The 21303-nt window shown below is 50.8% G+C and overlaps 1 protein-coding gene across 2 annotated transcripts in view; it reads left to right on the top strand.

Moving 5' to 3' along the window:
• Nucleotides 1-12025, top strand: part of SLC37A2 (solute carrier family 37 member 2) — a 59715-nt gene extending 47690 nt beyond the window's left edge. The window contains exons 13-19 of one of the 2 annotated variants that reach the window (XM_065570664.1): nt 2032-2080; nt 3548-3621; nt 6049-6127; nt 7140-7237; nt 8825-8889; nt 9378-9431; nt 11691-12025. In XM_065570664.1, the coding sequence (XP_065426736.1) occupies nt 2032-2080; nt 3548-3621; nt 6049-6127; nt 7140-7237; nt 8825-8889; nt 9378-9423 (411 nt within the window). In that variant the 3' untranslated portion in view covers nt 9424-9431; nt 11691-12025. The remainder of the gene's footprint in view (nt 1-2031; nt 2081-3547; nt 3622-6048; nt 6128-7139; nt 7238-8824; nt 8890-9377; nt 9432-11690) is intronic. The other variant, XM_065570662.1, reaches the window with a different exon arrangement.
• Nucleotides 12026-21303: the final 9278 nt, after the last annotated feature.

The following is a 21303-nucleotide window of genomic DNA, read 5'->3' as shown; positions in this document are numbered from 1 at the left end:
CAAAGCAGCCAATGTTGATAGTTGCTGAAAATAATCCAACCCCCCATCACAATGGATAGAGCCCTGCAAATCTATGGATATCCACGGGCTATGTTTGCAGATCGGATGCAGATACTAATTATGTATCTGCGCAGGGCTCTAACAACGGGACTCCTTCTGCCAGCCCAGAAGTGCCCTGTGGGTTCTGAAGTAAAGGAGGAGTTAAAGTTAAAATGTTTATGGCTTTTCCCTCCATGGGTAATATTACCCCCCCATGTCTGTGCTGAACTCCACTTCAGTTTGACTTCACCGTTCACCCCTAAAAGCAGCTCATTGGACCAAGTTGCAATGTGAACGCACTCTGACTCTTAGCTGCAATTCTCTTCCCAGCCCAAATGCCTCTGATGCCGCAGTCTATCATTAGTGCAAAGCTGCAACAGTGCGTCCATGTCTAGGAGGTCAGAATGCAGGCTCTGAGGTCCTGGTCCTTATGCCATGCTAGAGCAGTGATAGCACCACAGAGACACATTATTTTGTATTGCTGGATTTCACCTTCTTCCAGACTCAGGATTCACATGGCCCACCAAATGAAACTGAATCTCAAAGACAGCTATGTTTGGCTAGCTGTCCAGTTACCAGCTGCGGATATTTTATCTGGCAGTCGAACCACAGAGCTGAAGGCCAAATGAGAGATTCTGGCTCTGTTATTCCCCTTCAGTCCGGCCCTCCCATAAATACTTGCCAACATCTGCTCTGGCTGACTTACTCAAGTCGCACTTTCTAGAAAGACTAAACATTTTTCAAACCAAGAAATAATTGAGTGCAAGCAGTAAAACGTAACCTCCTGTTAAAAGCACATCACTGAGTGACCAGCAGGTGTCTCTAGAACACTTCCCATAACCCTTGGCTTCAGATGTGATTGGCTGGGATGAACACTGGCAGGATTGACACTGACTCATGCTCTGGGGACATGTGGCAATGTCCCCCTTCCCCCCCCCCCCTTCTCTCAGCAAGCGAGGATGGAAGTAACACTCTCCTTAACATGCCATAATGGGCCTCTTTTCCCACACTCAACTCCTAAAGAGATCTCCCTTCAGGATAATGGCTCTTAACCAATCTAATGCTGCCTTGGAACTAACCGTGCCCTCTGATCATTGAATGACCCACCCGCTCATACCTGGGTATGTCTAATTGGCTCTCCTCACCCTCTCTGCTTTACTCTTGTCTGGGAGAAGGGACGAGAGACGGGTACAGAATCAATACTGCTGCGTCCTCCACCCTGACGCATCTGGTTCCAGGAGTTAAGCATGAGAACTTAACTGCTGGAGTGCAGGTTAGGTTTACCCAAGAGCCTTCTTGAGCCGAGGCCAAATTCTGTGAGCATTTCCTTTTGCGCTGAGAGGGAGCCATGCACATGTGCATGTACTGCCCCAAAATCCCCCAGCCACAAACTAGGTCTAAATGAAGGACCTCAGTGTGTATTTAGGCAGCTAAGTAAATGGACTGACATTCAAAGAGCATGAGCACCCCAACTTCCGGCTTCAGCGGGAACTGCAGTACGTACTCTGTCCCTCAGAGAATGGATTTAGCACCTGACATTAGGCCCCCAAGCTAGACAGTGGTGGCCCCTCCTTTGTCTGAAAGGATCCAGATGTGGACTCGGGGTCTTGCACACCACTGCAAGCTAAAATGGGTTAGCTGGGAAAGGGGACAGAACCAGCATCCAGGCAGGACTAGCTCACTGCACCTTGCAACTCGTCTGGGACCCAGGGACACTCTGCTTGATCTCAAGAGGAAGGCGAGTTCCTTCTTGAATGGGGGGGGGGGGGGGGGAGGGGGCGCAGGACTTGTGACAAATCACTGTCTGTGGTCCGGGATTGTCCATGTAGGGTTTCCATAGAAATAACCCTGATACTTGTACCCACTTGTTATAGCTGCAGCTAGGCCATGGCACTCCACCCAGCTGAGGTCTATGGAGGAGAGCAGAAATTAGCTAAGGGGTTTGGTAATTCTAACCTGCTGGCATAATCCGTTTCTCCTCTTTGCTTCCAGCTATTCCTGTACAATCACGTTGGCCAGAATGGAATAGGCAGTTCAGTAGGTAAGTAGAACTCCAGGCTCTTTGGAACAAACCAGTGAGTTTGTTCACAAGTTTCTGAGTTTCTAGATGTGCCTCTCTGGAGGCAAATAAACCCTCTAGACGTGTTCTCCCGTCTCCTCCAGAATTATCTGCCCTAGGGAAATCTTAACTGGTAGACCATGGACTGTAGTTATGTACACTGGGAGATGACGTCTGATGCTAGAGGGCTCTTTAATCTAGCATCCAAAGGCAGAAGTCGCTTCCAGCCATTGTACCTTAAGTTGGTGAAGTTCAAACTGGAATAAGATGGCTTTTTTACCAGGGAGATTGGTTGACCATTGGAAGAATTCATCTAGGGATGTGGTGGAATCTCCAGCACCTGGACATCTTTTTAAATCAAATCATGGCCCCAACAGTTATTGGGCTCAATGCAGGAATTGCTGGGTGAAATTCAGTGGCCTGTAGGAAATCGGACTCAGTGATCACAGCGCGCCCCTCGGGCCTTAGCAGCAAAGAGTCCTGTGGCACCTTATAGACTAACAGACGTATAGGAGCATGAGCTTTCGTGGGTGAATACCCACTTCTTCGGATGCATGGCATGCCTCTGGCCTTACAATCACAACTAGTCACTGGTGCCACACGGTTGCTATTGCTGTTATTTTATAAAGCTCCCCTCTCCACCCCCCGCCAACACCCCATTTCTGCCTTCAAAACCTGTTTGCATCAAGGTCCCTAGCAAACCTTCCTTTGATCCAGGCTGTTCTGGGCTGAACCTCACTCACTGTCACCCTTGTCAAAGCACCGAACTATGGCTGAGAGCTGCAGAATAAAGTGATGCTGTCACCGCCCAGAATGTTCTCTTCCCATCAGCACTCAGCCTTCCCCAAGCCTCGGCTTATTCTTCTGTCCCCACTGTAGTCCCGTTCCAGGCCTTAGAATAGCAAGGGGGAGCGGAGATACAGTGGACCCCAACTAGTCTTATTTCATCTCCTTGCCCTCTCCCCAGGACTCAAGCTCCAATCACTTTATCAGCTAAGTGGCTGAAATGGAGGTCACAGCATCACCAAAGTCGTGTTTGTAAAAGTTTGTTCCTGCCTGCAGGCACTAGGGAAGCAGAGGAGGGAAGACGTGACATTCTGCAAGGGAAGAGTAAATGTGTAATGCAGAACCCGTCCTGCAGTGACCTCCAGAATAGTGTGTTGGAGATGGAGAGGGGACTCTTAACCTAACAGGGCCTTCCTGGGCTGCCTGTAACTCCAAATGGCTCTTGCTTCCAATTCCCTTGCTCCCATGGTGACCCCGTTGTCCTGCTATGAACTCAGTGGCAGAACTGAGAGTTCATAGACGTTAGAAGCACACGGTAGATCCTGCCAGTACAGGGCTGTTCCCTACAGTAGAGTGTAGCAAATCTCTGACTGGATCGCTGTAGGATCTTGGCATACAGCAGGGCCAGCTGTGCTGTAGTATTGATACTCTTTTTCTTTGCAGCTATGCTAATTATATGTGGTGCCCTGGTGAATGGGCCTTATGCTCTCATTACGACAGCGGTTTCAGCTGACTTGGTAAGAATTACACTGTTTGTTTTTTCTTAGGGCAGGTCTACACTCAAAACACTGCAGCACTTTAGTGAAGACGCTACCTACGCTGATGGGAGCAGCCCTCCCATCAGGTGTGGCTACTCCACCCCCTCCAACAGGCGGTAGCTGTGTCGGCGGGAGCAGCCCTCCTGTTGGTGTGGCTTCTCTTTCCCCCCCCCCTCCCCTCCGACAGGCAGTAAGCTGTGTCGGCGGGAGCAGCCCTCCCGTCAACGTAGCACTGTCTACACCAGGGGTTAGGTTGGCTTAACTGCATCACACAGGGGGGTGGATTTCTCACACCCCTATGCAATGTAGTTACGCGGACTTAATTTCCTAGTGTAGACCTGGCCCCTCTCGTCTCACTTGAGCCTTTTTCTTATTTTTTGCCTGGCTCAAAGTTTGAGGCTTTCCATTCCAACTGCAGCTTTTTGTGCACCTCCCTCCACTCAAAGGCTGTTCTGTCTCTTCTGAGCTTCGCCGTAGAGGGTTGTTACTGGTGGATCACGTGCAAATACCCGCATCTTGGGCCTCTCATTAGTGCAAATCCCTCCTCCCCTCCCTGGGCTAGGTTTGCACACAGCACAAGTGCAGGAAAGTCTTCTCCTCAAGTGTAAAGCTGACACCTGGGTTGAGCCCTCCTGGCGGCAGGGGGACAAGGGCTGGGACGCTGCATTAGAAACGTGGAGGGATTTAAGTGACGTGGTACGGAGAGAGTGCTCAGACATCTCCGAGGCAGTTCAGAAAGATTTTGTGGTTTTACGCACTCCGCTGGCTGTAAGAGTCCCTGAGGTAAATTCTCCAGAGCAGCCAAGCATAAGAAGGTGTTTGCTAGTATCGGGTTTCAAAAGATTTAGTCCAGTCCAAGTGTTCCTCAGTTGTGCAAGGATATTTTCTGTTGCTGCTGCTTTTAAGACTAGAACGTCGTCTTCCCAGTCCTGGCACACGCTTGGGCTGACACTCTTCAGATCAAATGTAAGACTAGCTGATAAACAGCTCTGTGGTCGGACAGCACAGAGTCCCATTCCTTGCCAGGGCCCCACTGTCAGCAACTGCCCAAAAGTTCCTCTAACAAACTGGAAGGCCTTCTGAGGGACAGGGGAAGCTGTCTACATGCTGCTCGCTTTCTCCTCCAAATGACCTTCTCCTTAGGAGCTTCCCATTAAGATTCTAATAGAGCGGGGAGGTAGCACCACTATACTTAAGGTGTTTTTACAGCCTGCAGTCGGGCTTGCATCAAGCTAATTCCCATATACTTCAGTGGGAGCAAAATGGACCCAGTACAATACGCTTTTGAAAATTCCATCCTTAATTCATAGGGAAGTAACTTCGGGTTGTTTTTTAAAGGTAACACTTTCAGCTTGTTCAAATTGAAGATATTTCTACCTGCTTTCGTAACTGGCTTAAAGATAGGATTTTGGGGGTGGGGGGGAGGAAAAGAAGGGACTTAAAATCTAACTCCGGTTGAATTTCAGTGATATTTGGGCACCTGGCTCTGAAACCTCTTTGAAATCCCTAGCCTTAAAAACTTTACAACTGCGGAGTTAGTAAAATCAGGTGGGATTAAAATCACTGGATTTTTAGCTCTCGCAGGAAGGGTCTGTTTTATGTTTGTGCAGTGCCTAGTACAATGGAACCTTGCACCCGATTGGGGTCATTGGGCACTACAGCAATGGAAGTCCTCAGTTATGATCCTATTATCCATTCATCAATCTTACTATCAACTCAGGCAAACTACGGAGGTGCCACCCCCACCCCTCCTCCTCCAAAGATTCAATACAAATGTAGCTGAAACACTGTAAGTAACAGCAGAGAATCTGACCCAGTCTGGCCCTTGTGTTGGGCAGCCAGATGCAGTAAATCTGCAAAGAGGCCAGCAAAAAATCAATTTTCCCTCCCAACCTTCAGCCTTCAAAAATCCCTCCGCTCCAACCAGCACAAGCCAGGACTCCAGAGAGGCCAAAGCAGTTTCTCCTTCAGGCAGAGCAAAGTACTTCAGCCATTGTGAGCTCTAGTGCTGCTCGCCTGCCTTTGGAAGGTGGCTGTAGGAGGCAACATGAAATGTGCAGAAAATCAGACGATTGGAATGCTGCCCCCTCTTGGTACATGGAAGGGGAGCAAGTTCCCAAAGATGTCGCTTACTGGTCTAAGAATCTCCCTCTCCAGGGCAAGTATTCAGGAAAGGGGTTTCCCCTCTTCAGGAAACTGTCTCCCTAGAGGGTGTGTTCCTAAATCTGCCTGTCACCGAAGAAACCTCTCTGGCATTTTGATACCAGCATTCCTCGCTGGAAGCTGGAGACAGGTCCTGGACTAACCCAGTAACCAGAATGAGTCAGGGTTCAGGATGCACTGAATGGATCACAAATTGTACCCCTCATTTTTACTCCAGTATTTTTTACTTCCCCTCCCGCACAGGGAACTCACGAGTGTCTCAAAGGAAATGCAAAAGCCCTGTCCACTGTTACAGCCATAATTGATGGGACTGGATCTATAGGTGAGTAGGGTTGGCTGTACTAACCAAGGGGGGCAAACTGTTCCAAGAACTCCATACAGTAGCTGGAGAACCTAATTCAACCCCCAGCTCTCCTGCCCCCAGTAGGGTCTATGTTCCTCTTGCCCCCAGGGTCCAGCACCCTTTGCCCTGCCAGTGAGCTGGGAATGGTCCAGAGCCAGCCTGCTTTACTCAAGAGAAGGGAAAGGGAGAGAGAGACTCTTTACTTCCCTCTGCAGGGATGGTGATTGGGTCCCGTAAGCTTCCGCCAGCCATTCTCGGGCAGGCAAAGAGACGGGAAGGGAGGGGATAAGACCCAGGGGAACAGTTGGATTCCCGCGGCCCGGGGGGTGGGAGCTAATGGTGCAGGTGCTGCAAGGAGCTTTTCAAACTGCCAAGTAGAATCAAACTCTACTGCTCAGAGGCCCCGGCGATTAAATGGTCCCCAGCGCCCGATAAATAACCCTGCTGTGGGACTGAGCTAGGCAGTGAGGCACACCCAGGCTGGGGCAGGAGGAAAGCTACTGCCGGCAGCTCCAGCTCTGCCTGTGGCTGGAGCCAGGGGAGTCCAGGCACACTCGCTTCCTGAGCAGGGCTGGGAGGCTAGTGCTAGCCATGTGTGGAGACTGCTCGGAGGGGAGACCTGGGGCAAGCTCTTCCGCTGTCTTCTGGCCCTTGGGAAGTGGGAGCTGGATCTGCAGGCCCAGCTGCAGCATCCGGCGAGTCTGGCCAGTGCCTGATAGCAGGGGCAGTGGGAGAACACAAGGGGGCATTGCTGACCAGCAGCGGCTGCCAAGATGGGAGTGGGAGCAAGGTGAGAAACTGGCAGGGGAGGAGATGACTGAGAGCCGGCAGAGGAGCTGGAGCCTGCAGCCTTCAAGCACTCCAGCACGTGTGCCAGAACTGACATGGGGGCTGGGCATGGGTTTTCTGCCCTGCATATGCCAGTGGCCAAAGGCTGGCTGCCCGGGATGGTTCATGGCCGCTAGTGATCTGCTTTGTTTGTCCTTTGCAGGTGCTGCTCTGGGCCCCCTGCTGGCAGGGCTGATCTCTCCCACTGGCTGGAACAATGTCTTCTACATGCTAATAACAGCGGACATCTTGGCCTGCCTGGTGGGTTTCTCTTGAGCCTGGGATGGCTTCTTGATGCAGATTAGGGGATTGGTGTGCAGCTGGGCCAGGGGGTGTGTCTGATTTCACAAGCTAAGTGTCTGGCCTGGCCTGCATTTGGATGGGTAGCCGCTAAGGAAAGGCCAGGATCTGTAGCACTTAGTGCTGGGGCCTGAGTATTTGGTGCTCTTCTCTCTGAGGCAGCAATGAATTCGTGTCCCAGCATCCTGAGGGGGTAACATCGTGTTTGACGGACAGCACCCAAAGCCCTTGGCATGCTTGTCAAGAGCAGAGGGAGGAACTCCGGTGCCGTGACCAAATGCCAGTGGGGTTAATTGCATTTGTCTCCCAGTGTTACTCCTGGAGTGTCAGCTGGATACAGGACTCTTCATTTCCTGCCCTAAACGCTTGTGTAGTGCTGCCGTGCACATGTCAAACAGCAACTGGTCCCATTTCAGAGCGGGGAGCATTTCCATAGCTTAGAACACGCTCAAGATAACAGGCAAAAGCACTCTGTAAATAAGACTGTCGCCTGCATGATGAAAGTGGGGGGCTCTGTGTAAAGCCAGGCACAATGAACAGCCTCTTCCGTCTAGTGCTGCTTTTATGCACAGCCATTGTGAAGTGGTTCCTAGATTTGTTACACAGCCTCGGCTCTGAACCGCTTTGCTCTTCCTAATTCCTTTGCGCTGCACTAGGGCATCGAAAAAAAATCTGCACTCTTTTCTTCCCCCTTCTTCTCTGAGAGCCAATGCTGCTGTTAACTGGCCAGCGGTCGCTGAAAGGGGCAAAGTGGGCAGGGCGCTGGACTGGAAGTGGGGATACCTGGGTTCTATTCGTGGCTCTATCACGGACCTGTGCACAGCACCTAGCACCACCATGGGGCCCCTGTCTGGGTTGGAATCTGTGCCCTTGCAGTATTCCTCCTCCCCACCCCCGACGACACCACTGCTCTGCCTTTTCGCTGGCTTCCCACTTCCATAAGGAGGTAACTCTGCTGGAAGTGAGCCTGGCTCACTGTGACTTGCATCTGCACCTTTCCATGTCATTGCTGGACATCCTTCTCTTCATCCGGAGCTTTTCCCCTCCTGTTTTGTCAGATTTGTGATTGCAGGTGTGCGTGTTTTGCTTTGCGGGAACATGCTAGAAAACAAGACTTTGCAGGAATAGTCATGGAGATGGCAAATGATGTCAATGTTTCAGAGCATTTGCAGAAAGCAAAGCCTGTATTTAACCAAGTGTTGTCCTTGGAAACCTGAGGTTAGGAATATGCTCATCCAATCAGGGGTTAGATATAGACCCTGTGACTCCTTTTTCCCATCAGAATTTTGACTCTTGAATACTCATAATGAAAATGCTCTCAATTGACAAACAAAGAATTATTCCCTGGATCTGTGGTGAATAAATAATACATTTATAGACGATACATGGCCTGACGAACTAAATTCAGACTAAATCATTCATCCAGTTGTTTGCCTACTTCTCATTCACTCCAGGGACAGGGAAGGTGGGGGGACTGTATCTTCAATACTTTCCCAGAGGCTAGAATCATAAGTCCGATATTCATCTTGAGTGTCTTTTCCCTTCCAGTTCCTTTCCCGGGTGGTGTATAAAGAGATTCGAGGATGGTGTGGCTGCTACACAAGAAAAAGAGGGTATGTGCTCCTAAAATCCCAAGTTTGTCGTGTATTCCTATGACTGTTCTCAGATCTCCTGTAACACTGGCAGAGAAGCCCCCACTTCCAGCGGTGTGTCCTGACCTGGCAAAATATGCAGGTATGGTACATGCTGAGTGCACATAGGAGTTTTAGATATAAAGTAGGTGCCATTGAAAAGGGAAACATACTGTACTTGGGTAATTTATCTCTACTGCTGCATTCCCTGCATTTAGAATGGGAAGCACCCCAAATGCTGCTATAAATGTTTTGTCTTTGTCCAGTCTTTGATGGAACCCCCTGTACAATGAATGCCTCCCCACCCCCTTTCCTATCCCCCAAGCATGCCCAAAGGGACACCTAGAGCCTGGGCCACAGAAGAACCCAGGGAGCGTTCTGACTGTTCTAATGACCCAAGAGTTCTACCTCCAGCCCTGCAAAACCCTATTAATGTGTTCTAAATGAATTGTCCTTGTGTGTCTTCTTAGCTCTTCTGTGGCACTAACACATGCAGTAGTGTTGGATGGGAAATAGTTTGTATTGTGAGTATCTCTGGTATTTTGCTGCTGCCGCTAATTCCATCTGCGATTTATCCTGATTTTTCTTGCTTGGCATTTGTGGGGTAAACATGAAGGTGTCTGTTCCGTGGCTAACTAAAGAAGAGCAGAGACCCAAGGCACAGTAGTCATACAACAACAGACTTCTAAGGGAACAGCTTCCAAAGATGGGATCCAATATGTCCATCTCCAATGCCTGACTGGGACAGCGGCACGTGCTGTGCTCTGGGTCATATTGCAGAGTAGTGGGGCTAACTGACCAGAATACTGTCTTGAAATGTCCAAACGCACACTGATCTGGACACCAAATGTTTAGTCCTAGAGTATAAGGCCAGAAAGGACCATCCGATCATCTTGTCTGACCACCAACTAGTGTGTTAAACTAACAAACTACAAGTGGCAAAGTACATAGCCCCACTGCTCCTGTAACCTTGCCAGTGAATCTGATGATAAAAATATAAATGTAATGATGTACCAATCAAAGTAATTTCCAAGCCTGTGTAAAATGAAGGTAATAATCATGTGTCTGAATCAGTATTGTCATAAAAATACTCTTGTCCTGGAGTCGAAACAAATTGACGAGATTGTAGACTGCATTTCTCAGAGGCCATCTTTGCTTTTGAACTGACAATCCCAGGGCAGCTCGTGGTGGTGTAGGGCTGCGCTTTGCCAAGGTGTGTTCCTGCCGTGCTCTCAGGAGCCTGGTACACTATATCTTGATTATGTTTACAGGTAAACAGCTTTTTTGGTAGCCATGTTCTGGGCCCCTGTGTTACGGTAAGTCTGGCCCAAGTCTCCTCCTCAGCCCTCGTGCAGGGTAATAAGACTCCTGCTTTCATGTCTCGGCTACCTTCTCACAAAGGGCCCAGTTCTAGCTTCTCCAACCTGCACGAGCTCCCTTTGGAGTGATGGGAGTGACGTGTGCCGGCAGAAATGGGCCCCAGGGAGAATGCTGTGAGTGGCTCTGGCTTTGGGAATGTGCCACTCTGTGCTTGCTGGGTCCACCAAAGGGTGGCAAACCTGCTTCCTTTATGTTGGTCAGTCAGGGTGATGCTTCAGGCTCTGTTTAGAGCCCTTTGGTCCAGTCTGATCCCTTGGGAAGGGAATATGGTGGGCTCAGCCAGCTAATGGCAGCTGGACCTCAATTTATATCTGGCTGGTTCTGCCTTCTTGAGAGAGTCTCCTCACTAGCAGCCTGAAAGAGTAGGGCTATAGCCAGGGTGCCTCTTGCTGCATTTTATGAGACAAGGTTCCCTTTCTTTGGGGCTTGTGAGGCTGGGAGAACTGGGCCAGAAAGCTGTGGGTTCAAGTCTCTGCCGTGTGATTCTGACTCATCCTCAGGGACGTGGGCATGGCAACACCTAACTTTTAGGCACCTAGAAACCCCTGGAACAAAAACAGGATCCACAAAGCCTGAGTTAGGTGCTAGTTTCCCTATGCAATGAATGGGGTGGGGGGAGGCGCCTAAGAATGGGACCAACAAAAGCCAGCCTCTCCTCCTCTGGATCTGGTCCGACAGTAACATCCCGTCCGCCAGCCTTTGGTGGCTGGGCTAGGAAGTGGGAACAGTCAGTTCTGTTCCCAAATTCCCTCTCAGCAGAAGGTTCTAATGTCTAAAGCTGAGGCCCAGGTGGTCACTGAGGGCTGCCTCGCTGTCTGCATAGTCACTGCAGTGCTGGTGTCTCCTTATGTTGGGACCCCCAGCCTCTGGAAGGTGCTGCAGCCACCTCAGCCCCTGGGTGGTCCTTGCGTGTCCCTCTTGGGTTGTTTCTTAGACTCTCACCATTGAGAATCAAATTAACAGCTGTGAGCTGCTCTCTGGGACACGCACTAGGCTCTTGCGTTAGCAGGAACCAAAATGGGGGTGGTATCTCTGCTGCCTTCTCACCTGCTTGCTCCCGTTTCTCCTTCGGCTCTTTCCCTTGCACCAGGACTCCGTGGCTCTAAAACTCGGCAGGTGAGGTGAGCTGGGTGAGGGCCATGCAAAGGGGCAGGATGTAAGTCCTAGTGACTTGGCTTTGGATTCTGGCACACTGCAGTTCTTGAACAATCTCCATCGGAGCAAAGTTCCATCTGTCCCTGACTGGATCTGAGCACCTGGGAAGCGGTGGCTATTAAGGCTTAAAAGTGCTTCGGAAGCGTATTGAATGTAATTAAACTCATGAAAATAAACTGTTCCTTGGCAGGCGCCTGCCTGGCCACCCTCCGTGGGCTGTGCTCTAATCGTGGTTCTTGTTCTCGCAGATTTAAAGAATTTTGACCTGACTCCCTGTGACCAGAGGCAGCGGAGTGCAACAGTGACGGGCTTTGCTGGCAGACCCCACCTTTTGATGCTCTCAGTTTAAAGTGGGAGGCATTATGGAGGCAAAATGAACTGGGAAGATGAGTAGTTCTCTAAAACCCAGCCACCACGGACTCTAATCATTGGCAGCAGCTTTATCCAGGGCGATGGAGCAGAGAAGATGGTGTATTCTGGCCCATGACTGTTTTGTGAGGCATAACTGGGGCCTCCGTCTCTTACCCACTGCCTCTGCTCCTCTTCCATTATTCCTTTTATTATTAAAATGGTGCTAAACCTGTGTTGTAGTGGAGCTCCTCTTTGTCCTGGGAGTGGAGGGAAATGTTCCCAAGGCCGCTGGGCCCCAGGAGCTGCAGAGACTGGCTTCCTTCTGTGCGATGTGCTAGAGCTTCTGGCCCTTGCCTTGTCGAGATCAGCAGTTCTGTCTCAGCACCAGCTGGTTCTCAAACGAACGACAATCCTCAGGTTTGAGCCCCACTTCTGGCCTTTCAGACGCCTCTATCGTCATTTGTTTGCAACATTGATTAACATACTCAGCAACTGAGCTGAGAACTTGCCAGTTCCTGTGGCTGGATTCTTTCTCATTCTGGACAGTTTAACACAGTAGGTACTAATAAATGGATAGTGATTAGCTATCAAACAGGTATTGCGAGCAAGAATTTTGTTTTTGGGAACAAGACAAAGGGTTGTGTCAATGCTCTTGGCTCTCTGAGGTCATAATACAGAGTAGTGCTAGACACTAGAACGCTGCCATTTGCACTGAAAAAAAGACTCGTTTAGTTTAGTCCAGGAATCCCGCTTCTAGATTTTTCTGATAAACACAAACTAAGTTTTATTCTGTGCTTTGCTGTTTCCAGAACCACTCTTTTTACACTAGAAGGAAGCAGCATCTTTCATAATGGTACCGGTTTATAATTTTAAAACCTTGTATGATAGTTTGTAGTTCAGAAACTTTGAGTGAGATGATAATCTCATCCGGCCTCTGCAAAGTGAACTAGATTCCTATCCTTTGAAATATCTTAATCTACATCTCCAGGCCACTGACAGTTGTTTTAAGAGTAACTTTGATAATGTTTGTAAGGACACTCTGTCTGGGTTGTTACACCATGCTTATCACTGTTCTATTCAAGTGCCAAACATCCCTGTGAGGGGGATGGGGGGGAAAAAAGATTCTCTCTCTCTCTCTCCTACAGCCTCTGTATGTCCAGAAACAGCTGACTAACGTATTCCTCCTCTTTCTTAAAGTGTCTTTAGGAGCATAGGTGTAGATTGACATATATTTGCGGGGGGGGGTTCAATTCCAGCCAGGCCAACGGGGCCATGCATGAGGGATAAATTCCGCACCTGCCCCAAGCTTGCAGTTTGGGGTGCAACACTCCCATGTCCCCCCAAACTACGCCCATGTCTAGGGGACATTGTGCTAGAAAGAGAGATGCAAGGGGAAGAGGAGAGTGGTGGTGGGGGAGGGAAGAGCCCCATTAAATCCAATATGCCAGTCTGTGCTAGCTAAGTACTTAAGTACAGGGCTTCTATATCTTAACAATGTAACACCCATCTAATTCTCAGCCTTCCAAAAAAGAATGAAAAACTGGTAAGTTGTCTTCATGACCAATAGCCTATTAAATCGTCTTTTATCAATCCACCCACCATCTCCAGTAGTGCTGGGTGCATCACTCACTCTAAAAAGACAGATCCTTGCTGCTAATGTCTTAGTCTAACCAGCTGGGTGTAACATTCGTTCTTAATGAGTAAGGCAGAGCAGGACAAGCTCCTTGTTGGTTCTGATTCTTCCCCCCGCCTCACTTGAGCAGTTTTATAAGAGCAAAGCGATAGGCCCTTGATTGTGTAAAGAAAAGGGATAAAGTCCTCTCCAAATGCCCTCAGTGCTGCTCCGGGAGAATTAGTCTCTCAAAAAGCCATCCACTTGTAAGCAGATACATCCCTACTCCTGTGCTGGGAAAGCAAGAGAGACTTCTGTTAGGTACATCTACACTGTAAAGAACAATCCGCGGCATAGAGTGTCAGGGCCTGGAGCAACTGGGTTAAAAATAACAGTGCAGAGGTTCCCACTCTGGCTCTGAAACGTGGCAAGGGAAGAGGGTCTCGTAGCTCAGGCTCCAACTCAACTGGCACCCACTTACGCTGCTGTTTTTAGCCCCGCAGTCTGAGCACCACGAACCCAAGTCAATTGATCCAGGCTCTGGGACTCTGAGCTGGGGGGGTTTCTTTGCAGTGTAGACATAGTATAGCAAAAGGGTGACCCATGGAAGCGCAGGCAGAAATCCAGTCATTCAGGAACCAAACATAAATCCCAGTGCAAACATGGAACTGCCTTCAGCAGAAGAACTAGCCGAGCATGCTGGGAAGAGAGGGAACGTTATTATCTGGCAGTTGCCTCCCGTGGGCCAGGGTTAGATCCACAGAGGGCCTTTGCTGCTTAATGAGGCCCTGACCTACCCTCGGCTCAGCTGCTGCCAGCCCCTGTAGGCACTTTTGTTTCTGGTGGGGGAGCTTGCACAAAACTGCTCAAATTTTGATGCCACTGAGTTACTTAGGTCCTAGTTCAGGCCTAAGCCCTGGTGGGATTCTCAGATTAGGCGTTCCCCTGCCTAGCCCAGCTGTAGGGTCCAATCCATGAAGCCTTGTCAGCACACCTAACCTGTACAACAGGCACTTCGGGGCTCTGTGTCCGTCTGTCCAATCATACCCACTAACCCTATGGTCAGGGCACTCATCTGGACTGTGGCAGACCCAAATCCCTGCTCTAACCGTGAGGGATCAGGGACTGGAACGCAGGTCTTCCATATTGCAGAAGTGCTCCAACCACTGGGCTCCAGGATATTCTGCGATGGGGTCTCAACTCTGTAAATGATCCTCACATTCAGCGATCGACCTGGACTCCTCAGCACTGCTCAGGGGCTGACAATCGCTGCTGGCAGGCGTCCTCTTCCTGCAGGAGTCAGGCTACTCCTGAGGAGTGACAGCACCAAGCTGAGGGATGTTGCTGCCAGGCACATGGAGGCCAGTTCTCAGGGGGGCCCTGCATGCAGGCCTGGGACTCACCAGCCCCCCCACACCAGTCCTGCCCTTACAGTGGCTGTCTCCAGCTCCTCCAAAATGACTTCTCCCCTCTCCCAGCGCTCCCGGGGGCGGCATCTCACATCCTGCTGGTCACCCTTGCTCTTCTTCCAGGGCTTTGACTTGTCAATCATGTGAGTGTACCCCCCACCACCTCCAGACATGGCCCCTCCTCTGAGCAGGAGGCTGGTGGCCATCCAGGCATGCTGCCATCCTCCCCTGAGCTCCAGGGGCCGTCCCTCGACATTGTGGCTCTCCTCGCTCCCTCGGGGCTGCTCACCGTCTCTGAATCTGCCCTTGGCTGCCTTCTCCCAGGGACAGTATGTGTCTCCCTGTGCAAGCAGTGCACAGAGCCCGGGGCCAAGCTGAGCTCCCAGGGGTACGGATTTATAATTGATATCAATTGGACCAGGAAGACTCTGCATCCCAGGCAAGTGCCCTAACCTGGGGCAAGTGCCCTTCTCTGTCTGGCCATATTGGTATTGAATTATACGCGGTGGGATAGTGTCAAGCCCCTGAAATCTGCTGGAAACCAGAGTGGGGATCTGCCTAAACTAGCCAAGAGGAAATGCCAAGGTGAGGGGTGATTTAGGCACCTCAAAGGGAGTTAGGCACCTCCCTCTGCTTGGGATTCACAACTGTGAACCCTGCAGCTCCTTCCGATAGGAGCCTAAGCCAGGTCAGACAACTAGAGCATGCCCCCGTCCTGCGTTCAGCCCGTAGCCTGGTGGTCAGGACGCTCACCGGGGCTGTGCATTTTCAGCTCCTCACTCGGCCTGATGTGGAGCAGGACCTTGGGTCTCCCCTATCCCCGCAGAGTGCCCTGCTCAGCAGGCAATTGTCCCCTTCCCTAGCACACTGAGTATTTATACAAAGTGGAACCACTTCAACAAGAGCCCTCCCCCCCAACAGCCTGGGGAGCAGGGCACTCAACTGGGATATGGGGGACGCAGGGACATGAGCCACATCGAGCAGAGCGGGGATTCAAACCTGGGTTTCCTGTCCCACCCTGACCCTGGGCTGTTAGGTACTGTGGGCCCTAAAGACCTACATTGGCTGACTGTCTTTTGTGCAGTGCCAGCGCAGGAAACATGCTCTGAACATACTTACCAGACCAGGCCCTGTAGAAGAGCGAGGCTGAGAAATGCCTGGTTTGAGAATCCCACCGGCAGTGAACAAGGGTTCTGAGCAGCTTGGTGGTTCTGCATATGCCCGTGATGAAAATGTGGGCACCTAGTGCCCCTTGTCGGCCTAAATGTGGGCACCCCCAGGCTAGGCAGCAGCTGTGCAAGGATTTTGAGGTTCTCAACGGTGTCTAAATCCCCAATTCAGGGGCCGAGAGTGGCAGTTAGACATCTAAGGGCATGTGTGGAGCTAGCCCTAAGACTTTCACAAGCAATCCTTCAGAAGGGTTTGGTGCTCAGAGGTGGGTGCTGGACCCTTTCTGGCCATTGGGCCCTTTAAGTTGGGGCCCTCACAGGGATGGTAAAAGGCACCTACTCCAGTCCCCTGCACTCATGGCAGGATTAAGTAGTATCTAGACCATCCCTGGCAGGTATTGGTCTAACCCGCTCTTAAATATCTCCAGGGATGGAGATTCCACCATCTCCCTAGGCCAGCGGTTCTCAAACTGTGGGTCAGGGACCCCACAGCCCTGGACACAAGGAACGCGAAGGACCCCAGAGCCGGTGAGTCCTGTTCATACGGGGGCAGTCGCGTGGGGAGTAGCCTGCCCTGCTTCTAAGTAATGCCAAGCTCAGAAAGGTCCCACTGCTCATCTACGTTCAGCGAAAGGACTCCACTGGCCCCTTGGCAGAGGTGCTGCTTGGCAGCACACGCGAGAGTGGTGCACGGTGCTGGCTGCAGCAGGTTTCTGGCAGCAAATACTACACAGTCTCAGGCTTGGGCACCTGCATTTCACCTAACACCTGCCGCTCTGCTGAGTGTTTGGGAGCTTGCCCTGCTGCTGCCCGGAGGGCTTCCTGCACAAACTCCCTGCACAAACTCTGCCAACGCTGACATTTCTGGAACTGAGTCATTGGATTATAAATTGGCTGATGTTTGGAGTGCCGGCGACTGTAACTCCTAGCTCTTCCCCAGCCCTTCCCATCCCTGGATCTCAGTGCGCTGAATGTGGGAGTGCCTCTAATTCCCCCAGCCTCATCCCCCCGCACCCTCCCAGCCGCAATGAGCTGGATGTCTGGTCTCCCTCTCTGCCCTTCCGAGCTGCCAGGTAAGAAGGCAATAATGCTATGCAGAGCTTCTCTGAAGTCCCCAGTGATTCCCCAGCCGCAGCAGGCCGAAAAGGCTTGAGATCCCCACCATGCTGATGGTGAAATCGGAAAGTTCCAGGACTCGCCCAAAGTGACACAGTATGTAAGTGTCAGGTCCCAGCACTGAACTCAGCTCTGTCAACCACAGACTAAGTCCTAACCCAGCCACCACAGGCAAAGTTTAGCCTCCTCTCGCCCTTGCTTTCCCTCCCGGTAAGAAAAGAGGCCTGGCAGAATCACTGCACCGTGCTTTGTCAGCCGCAGAGCTCCAAACCCAGGCTCAGGGGGAGAAGAATGACGAGCCCTGTGTATAGACAGTCTTCCCAAGCACATAAGCCCTGTCTGCAGTAAGGAAGTTGGCAGCGGTGCAGCTACATGGATGTAGTTAGTGACCCTGCTGCAAATCTCCAGTGTAGACATGCTGCACGGGTGCAATGTGGGGCTTGCACCTGTGTCTTGCACATCACTATGGTACAGGACAAACCTGCACCGGGTATGGCTCACTTCGCCCCAGGGCAGTGCGTCCATCTCTGTGCCCCCACAGCTACACTGGACAGGCTCAGAGCACCACTCAAACCCCGCTCCTGCCACTCGCCCCCAGCAAGGGCTCTCGGCCTCCCAAATCCGTGATGCTTCCCACCCGCTCCGTTTCAGAGCCAGGGAAGTGCAGGTACTGGCTCAGGAACGTTTGAGTCTCTTGTGCCCCTTGTTCTCCCACGGGCTGGGCCCATTTGGTCTCAAACTTTAAAAAAACAAACCTAACTTCCTCTTCGGGGCAGAGGTGTGGCTGGGAACCATCAGCCGGAAAGTAGGAGGCTCAGTGCCAGTGCTACAGCCCGTGGAGACCTACAGGGAAGTGGGCACAGTATGACAAGGATGCCAATTGCAACCCTTTTCATGACTGTGGGAACAGTGTGACCAGCCCATAAATAGGCTGGTGACCCTTTAGAGTTGGGAGGGAGGGAGGTGAAAACAAAAGGGCAAAAAGCACCTGTTGCTCCAACATGCCTGCACCCACTTGACCCTCAGAGGGACATGGACACTGAGCAGTTCCATTGCCACTGGACACAGAGCAACAACCAGCTTGCTTGTGTTGGCTGAGGGGCAGCCAATGGTCAGAACCCAGGCCTCAAGGCCAGCACCAAGTCAGCTCCCATCTTGGCTCTGGTGCTGATTTGCTCAGCTTTCGCCTGTGTAAACTGGTCTAGTTCCACACCCCTACCTTGCAAAGGGGAAGGAGAGTTCATTGGTTGAAAGGCTCTGGATATGTAACATGCACCCCCATTGCTAAGAGTTATTCTGCCATGGTATGCGCCTGGCACTGACGTTCAGCACTTGCTAGCGATGGTGCTGGTGAAGGTAGAACAGTCGGCAGCTCAGGCTGGAGCAGCTGCTGACGGCTGGGGCACTTACCTGGGCTGTGATGTCCGGAGAAACACCAGGAGGGAGACCTGCCCCGTGGGCAGCCTTGGGGAAGGAAGCCCATTCGCTAGCTTTAGCTCCCAGAAACCATCCCACACAGGCTGCATTTGGGACACCCGCTGATGAAACGTTATCCTGGGGCTAGTGCTAAGAACAGCCTGGATTAACTGTAAACCAGGTGCCTGCCTCTCAGGGTACTGGGCACCTCCCAAGGAACTTGACTGCTCCATCTCACTGACAACTCCTGTTTGCCACTAGCTCAGAAAACTCAACCAAAGCCTCCAGGAAGCGACAGGCTGGTCCCTTTCCCAATGGAGCCTGAAGTTACTCACAGGGTGGACCCCGTCTTCATGGAGAGATGGTCTCCTGGCCCCCCTCCTCCCATTCCGGCTCCCTGGTCTGGCCCCACCTCCCCCAGTGAGGGGGACATAACATCACAGAGACGGGACACCATGGAAAAGGCACACCGGGAGTGTTCCATTTCCCACAGCTCCTTTGAATGTGATTTAGCAGCTGGTTACAAGGAGGAGCCAGGATCACATGAGCAGCCGGCTCTGTGCGGGGTGTGGGCCATCTGAGGTCGCAGCCCTCACCTCTCCCACCAGGGGCCATTGGTGACTGCATTTCCTGGGACTCTCCAGCCTTCGCTAGCCGGCTGGAAAAGCACTTGTGATGCAGTACGGTTCCTAGCTTGAGAGAGGGGAATAGGGATGCTCACGCCCTGGGAGAACTGGGGACACTCCATGCTTTCTGGCAGGTCTGTTCCATCCACCAGAGCCAGCTGTGCCTACAAGGAAGTGCTATCACTCTGCGGTGGTGGGTTCTCCCCACCCCCAGATGTGCCGGGGTTGAGGATCTCTCCTCTGTCAGGAACTCAACCGGGTCTGCTGCAGCCAGTTAGACGTTTACAACAACCAGGTAGGGAATCAGCTCAGTGGGATAGCTGTGGACCTGGGGGTGTTTGCAGCTTTTGTGTACGTGCGCCCAGTCCCCTCCAACTCGCACAGCCAGCTTTCACTTCACAGATCCCCTCATGGGTGACCCTGGCAGAGCTACAAGATCACACTGGTGAGCTATTTGTTACCAGGGGAGACTCAGACAAAGGAGCAAAGTTCTGGGCCCGTTTCACGAACACACTGTGGCCCTGAGGAAGGGTCTCAGCACTGCTACTGCAGCTCCAGCCACGGCTCCCAGAGGAAAGGGTTCATGAAGCACAGATTCCAAGGCCACAAGGGACCATGGTGATCCTCTAGTCTCACCTGCTGTATAGCACGGGCCAGAGACCTGCCCCAAATAATTCCTAGAGCAGAGCTTTTAGAAAAACATCCAATCTTCATTTAAACATTGGCAGTGACGGAGAATCCACCACGACCCTTGGTTCCATTGGTTAGTTACTCTCACCATTAAAAACTCATACCTTATTTTCAGTCTGAATGTGTCTAGCTTCAACTGCCAGCCATTAGATCGTGTTAGACCTTTCCCTGCTAGATTGAAGAGCCCGTTATTAAATGTTTGTTCTCCATGTACGTACTTAAAAGACTGTGATCAAGTCACCCCTCAACCGTCTGTTTGTTAAGCCAAATAGATTCTGCTCCTTGAGTCTGTCACTATAAGGCAGGTTTTCTAATCCTTTAATCATTCTCATGGCTCTTCTCTGAACCCTCTCCAATGTATCAACATCCTTCTTGACCTGTGGACCCCAGAACTGGACACAGGATTCCAGCAGCGGATGCACCAGTGCCAAATACAGAGGTAAAATAACCTCTCTGCTCCTACTTGAGATTCCCCTCTTTATGCATCCCAGGATCGCATTAGCTCTTTTGGCCACAGCGTCACACTGGGAGCTCAGATTCAGCCGATTAGCCACCACGACCCCCAAATCTTTGTCAGAGTCACAGCTTCCCAGGATGGAGTCCCCCATCCTGGAAGTATGGCCAACATTCTTTGTTCCGAGATGTATACATTTACATTTAGCTCTATTAAAATGCATATTATTTGCTTGCACCCAGTTACCAAGATAGCTCTGAATCAGTGACTGTCCTCTTCATTATTTATCACTCCCCCAATTTTTGTGTTATCAGCAAACTGTATAAGTGATGATTTAATGTTTTCTTCCAGGTCATTGATCAATATGTTAAATAACGTAGTCTCAAGAACTTATCCCTTCAGATCAGTTTGTTTAAAACAAACAAAAGGAAGTATTTCTTCACACAACGCACAGTCAACTTGTGGAACTCTTTAATAGAACATGTTGTGAAGGCCAAGACTAAAACAGGGTTCAAAAAAGAACTAGATAAATTCATGGAGGATAGATCCATCAATGGCTATTTGCCAGGATGGGCAGGGATGATGTCCCTAGCCTCTGTTTGCCAGAAGCTGGGAATGGGTGACAAGGGATGGATCACTTGAGGATTACCTGATCTTCTCATTCCCTCTGGGGCATCTGGCATTGACCACTGTCAGAAGATAAGATACTGGGCTAGATGGACCTTTGGTCTGACCCAGTATGGCCGTTCTTATGTTCTTATGACCCCACTAGAAACAGACCTCCTCAATGATGATTCCATGTTTACAGTTACATTTTGAGACCTATCAGTTAGCCAGTTTTTAATCCATTTAATGTGTGTCATGTTTATTTTATATTGTTCTAGTTTTTTAATCAAAATATCATGTGGTACCAAGTCAAATGCCTTACAGAAGGCTAAGTATATTATGTGAACACTATTACCTTTGTTGTATCTCATCAAAAATATATATCAAATTAGTTTGACAGGATGAATTTTCC

This window comes from Chrysemys picta, chromosome 16 (genome assembly GCF_011386835.1).
Source record: "Chrysemys picta bellii isolate R12L10 chromosome 16, ASM1138683v2, whole genome shotgun sequence".
NCBI lineage: Eukaryota > Metazoa > Chordata > Testudines > Emydidae > Chrysemys > Chrysemys picta.
The sequence above is the reverse complement of the archived record's forward strand: the minus strand, read 5'-3'. Positions and strand labels throughout refer to the sequence as shown.